Raw genomic sequence first — 12,504 nt, forward strand, 5'->3', positions numbered from 1 at the left:
AAAACATGTCTGTCTTTGTTTGCACTTAACCGAAGGTTCCTATCCTTGATTTGTATTTTAGCAGCGCTTTTTCCTTCCCTCTTGTATATAACAGGTTCAAAGAGGTGCAAGAGAGACTGACTGAGAGAGAGAGAGAACAGGGACAGACCTGTTTCAACTCATCTCTATTTTCTAAATGTATTAATCAGTGTATTCACGGTCTTCTAGCTAATGGTCAATGGATATACGTCTGTGGGTCTGTTTGAAGCTGGGTGTTGACTCCTGTCTGTATCCCTCTCCCAGACTGATCAAGCACACCAAGAAGCTGATGGACAAGGAGGAGAAGCTGTGCATCAAGATCCTGCAGACGCTCAGAGAGATGGTGGATAAGAAGGAGGCCTTCGAAGAGCCTGTGAGTACTGACAGATGATGTCCATAGATACCGATCTAAGATCAAAGTTTAACGTACAAATGAACTAAAATAAAAACACATTTTCAAGAGAGACCCATTCCGAGTTCGAGCAGCATATACAGTATTACCCCCATAAAAATATGACGGGTATAAAAATGCATATCAATCTATGAAATAAAGACGGGAAAGGTGGTGCATATTGCTCTGTCACGGTTGAGCAGTGGTGCTGTTCTCAGATTAGTGTTGTAGTCCCCCTTCTTCTCTCCCAGGTCTGTGGGCTCTGAGCCCAGACTCACAATCATCAGTATGCAGTGAGCCTCTCTATCCACGCTGTTACATAAGACAAGGGGGGCACTTGAGGACACACTCACACTGTGAGGGAGGGAGAGAGGGATGGATGGAGGGAGGGATGGATGGAGGGAGGGAGGGAGGGAGGGGGGGGGGGGGGCACACAAACACTGAACAAACAAATCAATACTGCAGTGAGCGGGGGTGCAGGAGCGCCTCTCCTCTTACACTCTCTCTCTCAACCAGGGTTATGTGGGGGGGGGGGGGTGGGGGGGGGATAGGGGGAGATGGTGGAGGCGACGCAGGAGCAGTGGAAAACTAGAGAGAAAGTTGTCACAGGGTCGGAGAGCTCCTCTTGAGGGTAAAATTAAGTTTGTCCCTGCTGTACTGCTGGAGGTTGTAGAGGGTGATGAGGAGAGGTTTCACTGGAGAGTTGACACTGCAGAAATATATGATACCTTGAACACTTTTTACAGTCTTTCGTGACATATGACTTTTAATTGTATCACTATAGTGGCTCTTGTTCTGTTAGTAAAGGTTAACCAGTGTTACAGGTGACTGCACACTGCTTTTGATGATATCATTCACAGGGTTAATGATGCAGGGACTTGAGCAATCCACAAAAATCAGCAACAAATATTATGGTGAAGAGGCTATTGTTGTGTGAAAAGGCTGAGAATGGTGGAGTTTTCGTGTGTGTGTGTGGTGTGTGTGTGTGTGTGTGTGTGTGTGTGTGTGTGTGTGTGTGTGTGTGTGGTGTGTGTGTGCGTGCGTAGGTGTAGCCGTAGCTCTGTGTGTCATATCTCTGTTGCCCTGAGCGTGGAGCTGCTGTCTCGCTACACAGGAAAATGAGACAGAGAGAGAGAGAGAGAGAGAGAGAGAGAGACAGACAGACAGAGCGACGGAGCAACAGCAGAGGTTGGTGGCTCCCCTGGGGCACTGTGAGTGGGAGGAGGAGAGAGAACGAGTGAGTGAGAGAGACAGAGGGAGGGAGGGAGCATGTGAGGAGCCATGTGAGCGGAGGGAAAAAAGCGGGCAGCGGCTGCAGGGCGAGGGATTGGAGGGAAGCGGCGTCTGCTCAGTCCATGAGGAGACAGGGCAGGGGGTGCGCTTACGTAACAGCCTGCAGTGTCTGAGCCAGCGTCACGCGGACCGTCACGTTCTCTCTCTCTCCCTCCCTCCCTCCCTCCCTCCTTTCTCTCTCTCACTCGCTCTGACTGCCTCTCTTTCTCCCTCTATTGCTTTGTCTCTCTCTCTCTCTTTCTCTCTCTCACACCCCTGCCTGCTTGTCTGTCTGTCTCGGCTGCTTCTCTCATCACGTTCTCTCTCTCTCTCTCTCTCTCTCTCTCTCTCTCAACCCCTCTCTCTCTCCGGGTCGGTGAGAGTGGGAAGGATCTGCAGCAGTCCTACAGTGCTTGGCCTACAGTGTTGTACTTTGCGTGTGTGTGTGTGTTAGATTAAGGAGGGGTTTATAAATATTTGGAGCAAAAACTCTGACTATGCTGATTATGCATTAATTAAACCACCATTAATTAAACCCTAATTTATTTTTTTATATGAGAGTGCTGGCCATATCATTAGTTATTGGATCAACCCTGGTCTATACAGCATCCAAAAACATTTTGAATCAAAACGTAACTTTATTTAGAGCCAAGCATGCCTTCTCCTTATTGAGGGGCTATTACCTGCCCTATGTGTTTTGGGTGAGGAAGGTTCTAGGTCAGGGATGAGGTGTATATGTGAAAGCCTGGAAAGATATGATAGATCCAGATTTCACTTTATGCATTTATTGTTTAGTTTATTTCCTGCAGTCAGCTAATTGTGCAGATGTGTACCATTATACTGTAGTCATGTGAAACTGTATACTGTATCTAGATGTCTACCCATAGGCTCTGCAAAATGTGTACTTGGAAGAACAACATATAATTGTACTATACAGAACTGTATGTTAGTGACTGTGTTTTGGAGAGCAAGTGAACGAGTATCTGACAGGTCAGAAATCCCCTTTGCCTGCTGAGCATTGACTATTGGAAAACATGGCTTTATGGGTGTGACAACCACGTGTGTGTGTGTGCATGCATGTGCTTGTATGTCCTGTAAATAGGACTCCCATGTTTGTTGACAAAGGAAAGAATAAGCTGGTTATATAATATCTCACTCTGCCCCCCCCCCCCACCCCCCTTCTCTCTCTTTCTCTCTCTGTCACTCTTGCCAAGTTTCACACCGACGGCCACAGGCAAAGCAGCTTTACAGATTACCAGCCTCTCACTGCTAAGCTAGTAACACACATGCACTCATGAGCACACACTCACACACACACACACACACACAGGCATGCAGTGCCGCGCTGGCTCTCCCTGTGGCAGCTCATCCTTTGGGGTTTTCCTTGTCAGTGTGGTGATGGTAGCAGTGGAACATGGCTTAGGTTCATCCCTCCACTACTGACTGCAGTCAGTCAGTCAGTCAGTCAGTCAGCCAGCCAGGGCAGGGCCATGTGAGCAGCTCCCTGACACACCACACACAGGCTTTAACCCCTGACTGGCCCTAGCCCTGGCCGCACATGACTCACGGCTTACTGCGTATTGCACATGCTCTCTAATACTCCCTGTACCCAGTGCACTGTACCCAGGAAACTCTACAGTACAGTACAACCTGCTTTCACATCATTTACAACCGTCATTCCCAGCAGCTGACTGTACTTGTGTGTATTATATGAGTTTCTGGAGGCTATAGACAGGATCATGAATTGGGTCTCGTGTCTAAAATCATCACATGCCTTAATGCTGACTCATCTAGCCAGGGCTAATATAATTATATGTCAATCAGCTGTTCTCATACCTTTTTTATGTCGTGTGCATGTGCGCGCATGTGTGTGTGCGAGTGTGTGTGCGCAAGCGTGTGTGTGTGTTCAGGAGAGACAAACAAGCCTTGCTGGTACCCTGCCATATAACCGCTCAACATCACACAGCCGTCCTCACAAACAAACCCTGTGCCTAGCGCTTAACAATGTTATTGAATCACATGTGCCACTTCGGAAGTGAACCCCGCCAGAGAAGGGCCAGCCAATTGAAGAATGCTTGTTTATGCACTCATGATGTTTGTCTTGTATTTTCCTGAAAATCACCAATCTCACCAATTGCTCTCACATGCGGGGCTAATTTGTTTTGCTGATGCGCCTGCTTGTGGTGGGAAAGCATTTTAAATGGGGCCATGTTAGTGAGGCTTCAGCCAATAAAAGGGAATCAGATGGCCTGCTGTGTGCGTGCATGTGTGTGTGTGCGCGCGTGCGTCCGTGCGTGCTCGAGGGATGGATGTTTACCAGAACGCAGAGTGGGAGAGAACATGCCGGACTTGTTTTTCCAGATGAAACGAGGAGAGAGCTGCAGGGACGGCTGCTAAAGAATGGGGGTTCAGGATCTGCAGAGAAAGAGAGGGAGAGATGGAGAGAGAGAGATGAAGAAAGAAAGGGAGACAGGTGTGCAGTAAAGGGATGGAGACAGGACTGGAGGGATGCATACATAGTAGATGAGGAAACGAACAGAGAGAGAAACTTTAGAGAACTAAAGAAGGAGAAGGACAGGAAAAGGAGAGAAATAAATTTCACTGAACTTAAAGTAAACGTTCTCTTCACCTATTAGGTGTGACCAGAGCCCAGCCCGGTGTATTCCCCATCTGAAGGCCAGTACATTGGCAATATGGCACTGTGTGATATTGCGTGTGGTGTCCAGCGAGCACCAACAGCACAGTTCTGAATCCTAACAGCTTTCTCAAGGTGTTATACAAGTCTCTCACTGCCGCTGGAGCGTTGCTATAGCGTTGCTAATACGTTCATGCCCGGACACCAGGATGAGATTTTTAGGTGCATTGATTTTTTTCTTCCCCCCCGTGTAATCATTTTCCCTCAGCGGAAGCTTCAGTGTGAAGCCACCTTTCACAACAAGATGATATGGATGTGGAGGAGGCTCCCACTCCCCCATACTCTCAATCCTGGCACTCGCTTGCTGTCCTGTTCTGAGCTGAGAGCGAGAGAGATTGGTAGAGGGTTGACTCCATAGTCGCACAGAGGATATCAGAGGTTGGCTGGGCTTTCCCAAACGATTCTTAATTCATTGTTATTGGCAGGGATTCTTTAGCAATTAGAATGTCATCGTGCCAATTTGGATTTCATACATACAGGTATATGAGGAGCCTACCGTATGTCCTGTACAATGCAATTAAGTTGAGTTTTGATCATTCACTTTTTGTGATCTTTTGGTATTCATACTTGCCTCAACTGTAAGGTCGATATAGAGTACTGTAAGATGGGCAGCTAAATAATGATCAGGCCCTTAGAGGAAGTACTGGACAGTACGACTCCATTATTATATTCAATGTCAATAATGCTATGATACCCACTGGGCTTGTTAGACACTGCCTTTTCTTCCTCCCCAGTCATACTGGAGTTGGAGTTGATCCACCCTGCTCACGCTCCTGGTGCAGCCTTCAGCCTCAGGGGGAACTCTGCCTTGTATTGTGCTATAGTGTACTTTGTACTAGATCAGTGTTCCTTGATAGACTCCTGCCCTGGGAGTCCTCAGGTTTCTGGTGTGGGAGAATTTACACAACCAAAAAAAACAACTCTTGAAAGGTCATGCTGCACTGCTCTCAACTTTTCCGTGTAACTACTACTATTACTATTATTATTATTATTATTATTACTATTATTATTATTACTACTACTATTTCTTCTTCTTCTTCTTCTGTCTTACCTGTGTGTCTACTGTGGTGCTGGGCTCAGCTTCCTCTGTGAAGGGGGCTTTGTGTCTGGGCTCCAGCTTTGCTCTCAGCCCACTCTGTCTCTGAGCTGTGAGCCCCCCTAAACAAGTGTGGTGTGCTCAGCCACATTCAGCCCACCTCTCCCTCCCTGAACCCCTCCAGAGTTGGAGACATGTGCAGACTGGTGAGGCTGGGGGGTTGGAGGTCGACCGGCGCCTCATCCCCACCTCGGACACTGCAGCCGCAGTGTGGTGTGCCGGCGCACATTTTAAAAGCTCATGGCTGTCTGCTCTGTGCAAGCTTCTGGACCCCCCCCCCCTCCTCCTCCTCCTCCTCCCTTGTTTTCTCTTTCTCTCTCTCTCACTCTCTCACTCTCTGGCTCTGTCCTCTCATCACCTGACTGGAGTTTTCTTTTTTCTGCTCCATGCAGCAGCAGACAGATGAGTCAGACTGGCACGACTTTCCCTCCATCCTGCTCTGTTCTGTTCTTCTCCCTCTGCAGAGCAGAGTTGGCCAGCCGACCGCATCACCCCAGCCGGTGGGGGGGCGAACCCACCCGACCCCCCCCCCCCCCCCCGCCTGCCTGCCTGCCTGCACTCTCCTCTAGGATGTGTGTGAAAGTGGGGAGAGAAGGACACTAGACATCCTCTGTCAGAAAAGGGGAAATGCTAATGTCAGTAATGATTTGATCCGGTTGAAATCAAAACGAAAGGCATGCTGTTAAGCTGCCTTAGAAGACAGTGTTGAGTGTTTGCTTGCACTCTGTGTGTGTTTGTGCATTTCTGATTGAGTGGGAATGAGAGGAGTTTGCTTACTGAATCGCTTCACCTGCTGTGTGTGTGTGTGTGTGTGTGTGTGTGTGTGTGTGTGTGTGTGTGTGTGTGTGTGTGTTGCTGTGTGTTGCTGTGTGCGTGCGTGTGCGTGTGCGCGAGCGCGTGGGCTCAGCCAGACAGCACGAGCAGACGGGCGTCTCTGCTGACTGCAGATGAGATGGAGTGTTTACTGAGACAGGGAACATCAGCTGCACGTGCTGCATCAGAACGCTCTCCTCAGGGCTCTCGGTCTGAGGGCTTTGGCTGAACTTTGCTTCCATCTGGCCCTTCTCCCAGGGATCCTGTTGATGTGGTTTGGTGTGCACTCCCTGCACCTCCTGTTCTCCACTCCCCGTCAGTAGTATCCCATTGGGGGAAAGGTTGAGTGTTTGTCATGACATGGTCGTCTGTGGCGATTTCCATGGAAACGGATTGACCCATTTGCCCATCCATCCGTCCATACCATCCCTCCTTGTTCGCTTACACAATACAGATTGGGATGAAAATGGCCGTGGCTGTGGAGCATACGAGTCCTCTACCTGCCAGACAGGTTGCACTCAGTCACTCCCACACATTGTGTAATCAATCATAGGGGAAGGTTATGTACGCTCTCTCCAGACAGGGCAACGTTCACATATGAGAGAGAGAGGGAGAGAGAGAGAGATCCCTTTAACCCTGCTCCCCTGCCAACCTTCCCTCGTGATTTACCAGCCAGCCACCACCAGGTGTTATGTAACACTCTCTCTTTCTGTGTGTGTGTGTGTGTGTGTGTGTGTGTGTGTGTTCTCCCACGAGGGGCACATTTTGGAGGCTGCATGCTGGATCAGTGCCTAGTGTACCTCCAACTCCGGTTTCCACCCCCCTCTTTCTCTTTGCCTTTCTCAGAATGCAATTTCAACAATTACATCGATTCATGTTGGTTATGTAAAAATCTATTCCTCTATTAAATGTTGCAATTAGCTGAAAGTGGCACCTTATGGCCATCGTGTGCTGGGTCCACCTGGGTTGTGTAATGTACAAGCACCAACATGTGACATCTTATCCCACTGGAAATAAAGGCCTTCTCTTATAAATGACTATGTCTATAAATGGAAAGACATGTGCAATATATTTGGTTGTGTTTTTTCACCATGGTGTGAGCAATTTATTTTTTTCTATTTGTGCTCTGCATATAACAGGCACATTTACATTTGCATGTGGATTTAATATTTCGATTTCTCTCCTCCACAGGGAACAGTTTTGAGGAAAATTCTCCTCACACGCTATTTTGGAAATCAAAGGCTTCACTACAAATCAGAATTTGGGAGCGGGAACAGCTTGTCGGGAGGCTTTGTCAAGCCTACCTCTGGAGGTACTGAACAAACCAAATAACCCCAACAATAACCACAGAAACGGCTCCCTCCTGGGGACATAAGAACAAACATTACATGACGGATAGACCTTTCAGCAGACATCGTCTGTGTTATATTGGCTGTTACTGGTTACGTCAATGTCAAGTTGGTTGGAGCAAGGTTCTGGTCAAACTAAAGTATTGGCTTAAATTCCCACAAGTCACATACTGTATGTGTGCGTGTGTGCGTGCCTGTGGTGTGTGGCTGTTAATCACTGTGGATAAAAGCATCTGCTAAATATCCATATTATGAAATGATTATGATTACATATTATAATTACACCATTATTACTATTACACATGATTGATTAAAATAATCAATCTACAGTCATCAATACCCATTCTGTCTATCCGTAGGTGGCTCCCCGGTGCTAGACTCTGACAAGCCTGGTACCAGTACGGTGGATATCCAGTGTCTCCTGGACAGTGTGGGAGCGTCTGAGCTGGTCATCGACCTCATTGTCAGCACCAAGAACAACGATGTGTTCGAAGAGAGCATCCTGCTGGGTATCGCCCTGCTCCGAGGGGGAAACACACAGATACAGGTGGGTGGGCAGTACACACACACACACACACACACACACACACACACACACACACACACACACACACACACACACACACACTCTGAGTCATACTCCGATATACTGTGTTAATTATATTGGGTTGCTGTCTCCACCTTTCAGAACTCCTTCTACCACCAGCTGTCCAAGCAGAAGAAGTCTGAGAGGTTCTTCAAGGTGTTCTACGACCGCATGCGTCTGGCCCAGCAAGAGATCCGGACCACCGTATCTGTCAACATGTTTGAGATGAGCTGCAGAAAGAGAGATGACGATGTGGACACCAGTGGTATCAGACTCAAGAAATCAGGTAGGCCCATAACATAGGGTTAGGGTTCCCCGACTACAGTACAGTTCCCCTGCTGCAGTCTTCTCAACCTCATCAGCCTCTCCTGCTTTATAGGACTGAGCAGGATCGAGTCAGTACCTGGACTATATGTGGACGGATGAGGGATGGAGAGCGAGGTAGCTAGAAGATGGGAGGGAGGGATGAGAGTTAGAGAGAGAGAGAGTCACTAGGGAGAGGTGGAGGGATGAGCTTTAGAGAGCGAGGGAGTTTGAAAGATGCTGAGTCACAAGGGGGTCAAAGCGGCATGATCTGAACATGAGCCTGCGAGCCAGATTTAGAAGATTAATGATATTGTACTGTTAATGTGTGGTCATTAAAATGCTTGAAATCCAGCTTTGGCCTACAGGAGTAGTGACTGATAAGTTCCGAGGTCACTCACATTTTCACACAGTCAGACCTACAGTACACACCCCAGCCCTATCAGAGTAAACCACCTATTTGGATGAAGGTTGTGACTTACAGCCAAATAGTGTAAATATGTTGTTTCATTGTGGTTTCCCTGACCTCTGAACAGTCACAGTACTTTCTGAGATCCTCTGTTGTTCCCGTTTTCCGCCCCCCATGCCTTGCAGTCACATGTCAGAGAGGCCATGTGAGGGACCACATCACAAGTCTATCAAAGGACCATTGTACCAAGATGGCTTGTTTTCATACACCAAAAATCCCACAGGACAGTTCACCCCTTGTTAGAGGGTCACAGGAATTACTCAAGTGGTTGTCTAAAATGATTAGATCTCGTATCAGTTTGACTGAAAGGAAAGCATTGAAACACATTAAACATTGGAACTGTCTTGTGCGTTCTGCTGCACCAACTTGAAATATGTTATCTGTGTCAATATGACAGTATAATAACGTCCAGTCATCAAGATACATTGTACACTGGACACAGTCAAGTCAATACAGATGCCCTGTCCCCCTTAGTGAAGGACTCTGGCCTGCACATGAAGGATGAGATGCGGGGCCAGCTGAAGGAGGCCTCCTCAGCCACCTCCAAGGCCTTCTGCTCCTTCAGGAAGGAGCTGGACTCAGACCTGGATGTGCTGGGCACGGCCAGCGAGGGGGGGGGGACCGAGGAGCCCCTGGAGGAGACCCAGATGAGCCCAGCCATCACCATCATGAAGCCCATCCTCCTTTACATGCAGCTGCTCTGTGAGAACCACAACAGAGACCTACAGGTATGGTCTGCTCTGTGTTAGTCTTGCTTGCCAAGACTCACAGGCTTTACAGTGGGTCTGTGTGTAGGGGAACAGACCAAATGCTTGGCTCAGCCAATCTTAGATTTGTATAGTACAGTGCCTCTTTTCTCCACTTTTTCTGAGGTTTAGCGGCTATTTTACTTATTTACTCTCTCTCGGATGCAGTATGTAATATATATGGAACCTTGTTCGCACCGCAACTTGCAGAACTTTCTGCGGAACCAGAACAACAAGACCAACTACAACCTGGTGTGTGAGACTATGATGTTCCTGGACTGTATCTGTGGCAGCACCACAGGGGGACTGGGCCTGCTGGGCCTCTACATCAACGAGAGCAACGTGGACCTGGTTCGACAGACCCTGGAGACGCTCACAGAGTACTGCCAGGGCCCCTGCCACGAGAATCAGGTACGTGCTGACCGCTTGACCAGAGGACTGTTTCTCTATGGGGCTGGCTAGACTCATAACCCACCAGTGGTGGTGGGTGAAGGCCAATGTAAAGGCCTACTTGGGAAAACAATGGTATGGTACCACCCACACACATACACACCATCACCACCATATTTTTGACTTGAGAAACAAGACAGTTGTGTTTAGTAATATGAGAACTATAACATAAAAGCCTAAGATATTGTCAGTTATTGTTTACTGTTCAACACTTGACCGATAAAGATATCCATGCGATGTTCATGTGACAGCCATGTTTGCAACACATACTGTACTGTACACTCAGACACATATCGCTCCATATCATTGAAAACACAGATGGATGTGGATGGATGTGATAGTGATAGTAGTGATTTGATTTTGTGGTCAGAGGGAAGCCATGAAAATTGGCAATGACATTAATGCACAGCAATGAACTCTGCCTGATCAGTGCATGGGAAAAGTGGTTGATGACTTGCACTCCGCAATCCCACTAGACTAATAGCAGTATTGTCTTCAGTCTAGTTCATCATAAATCCTACCAGTTACATTTACAGTACATTGTTCTGCCTCCAATGAAAAATGCTTTACCTATTCTCTCATTGTTCCAGTCATCTATAGCCAGACACGAGTCCAACGGAATCGACATCATCATAGCTCTGATTGTGAACTCCATTAACCCTCTGGGGAAGCACCGTCTGGACCTGGTGCTGCAACTCAAGGTTAGTCATCTCCCCTCCATACACACTCTCACCCACCTACGAGAGCCCTCAGAGACCATTTACGGTGACTCAATTGCTGAACATGCAGTAGTGGAGAGTCTATTAGAGCAATACACTGTTCTCTGATGAATAGGACATTGCATCCAATCTAACACTAAGAGTACCAAGCCCACTGTAGGAATTTTCTCTGTCAATTTCAATCATTTGAAAGCATTTGAGTCATTTTCAGTAATGGTCCCGTTTCTCCATGTAATGTGCTGTCTAAGCTTTACTGTATGGTGTCTTATTAAATGAGGGAGTGGCCATGTCTTTTCTCAGTGTAATCTCTGTCCTCCTTCAGCTCATTCATTCCTAGAGGACTGATTTTGGCTCAGTGCCCAAATGTAGTTGATTTAGCATGTGAAGGTCATTGGTTGTGCTCTGTCTCGTAGAACAACGCCTCCAAGCTTCTATTGGCTATCATGGAGAGTCGCCATGACAGCGAGAATGCAGAGAAGATCCTCTATAAGATGAGGCCCAATGAACTTGTAAGTTTTGTTAGTAATAACACAAATGCATACACACACACACACACAGATTACTGACTGTAGTCTTCATGTATTTCAGCTTGGCTACAACTCAACTACTCATGAATGTCCACTTTGATTCGAACAGCATCGTATTTGACTTTCCATCATCAAACATTATGACACTTATCTGATGCTGTTATACTTTGGCTGATGGCATTCCTAGCCTGGTGTTCATGTTGTGAGTACTGTCTGTGTGTTCTAGGTGGACGTTATGAAGGAGGCCTACGCCCAGGGATTGGAGAGTGAGGCGGAGGAAGGCGGAGGTGTAGGGGACCTGATCAAGCCCAAAGATGTGGGACACAATATCTATATCCTGGCCCACCAGGTAATGCCTGGTGGTGGGTTGGTGACAGTACTTAAGTCTCAAAAAAGGCTGCAGTTAGTACATCAATGGCACATAATTAGAAGAGAACTCATACATTCACCTAGATGTGTCACGTCCGCCCCCAGCAGGTTAGTCTCATGATTCATATAGTGTCTGTAGGAGTTTAGTCTTATATGTCACTGTTTGTAGCAGGTGGTAATAACTGTGTCTTTTAATGGAAACATTGGCTCACCTCAACCCAGATTCGTGTTGAGTCAGAGAAGAGACTTGCGTTTGTCTTTGTGGTGCAGAGAAGAGACCCAGTCTAGCGGGTTTTCACTTCTGTCTTTTCCCACAATAGAGCAAAGTGTTAGACAGAGTATTTGTGTCCTTCCAACTGACTAGTTTCATCTTGACCAAACAAAGCCTCTGGGCCTGGCTTTTTTACCTCCGCAGTGAAACACACGCTCATGCAGACACACACTCAACTTTGCTGTAAGTACACACACACACACACACACACACACACGTACACACACACACACACACACACACACACACACACACACGTACACGTATACGTACACACACACACACACACGCCTCATACAAATGCAAGTATATTCACATACGCATACACACACACACACACACACACAGACACACACACACACGTACCTCAAGCACCCTTTTTAAGTTATTCTGGTTTACAAGTAAAGGTCACCAGTCTTTCGAGCATCTG

At 47.4% G+C, this 12,504-nt stretch overlaps 1 protein-coding gene across 4 annotated transcripts in view; it reads left to right on the forward strand.

Moving 5' to 3' along the window:
• Positions 1–12,504, forward strand: part of itpr2 (inositol 1,4,5-trisphosphate receptor, type 2) — a 49,746-nt gene that overhangs the window by 21,516 nt on the left and 15,726 nt on the right. For all 4 annotated transcript variants that reach the window (XM_083666812.1, XM_083666814.1, XM_083666813.1 and 1 more), the window contains exons 37-45: positions 283–391; positions 7,477–7,597; positions 7,994–8,181; positions 8,323–8,506; positions 9,467–9,720; positions 9,949–10,149; positions 10,779–10,889; positions 11,321–11,416; positions 11,661–11,783. In XM_083666812.1, the coding sequence (XP_083522938.1) occupies positions 283–391; positions 7,477–7,597; positions 7,994–8,181; positions 8,323–8,506; positions 9,467–9,720; positions 9,949–10,149; positions 10,779–10,889; positions 11,321–11,416; positions 11,661–11,783 (1,387 nt within the window). The remainder of the gene's footprint in view (positions 1–282; positions 392–7,476; positions 7,598–7,993; positions 8,182–8,322; positions 8,507–9,466; positions 9,721–9,948; positions 10,150–10,778; positions 10,890–11,320; positions 11,417–11,660; positions 11,784–12,504) is intronic.

The sequence above is a fragment of the Argentina silus genome (genome assembly GCF_951799395.1).
Source record: "Argentina silus genome assembly, chromosome: 3".
Taxonomy (NCBI): Eukaryota; Metazoa; Chordata; class Actinopteri; order Argentiniformes; family Argentinidae; genus Argentina; species Argentina silus.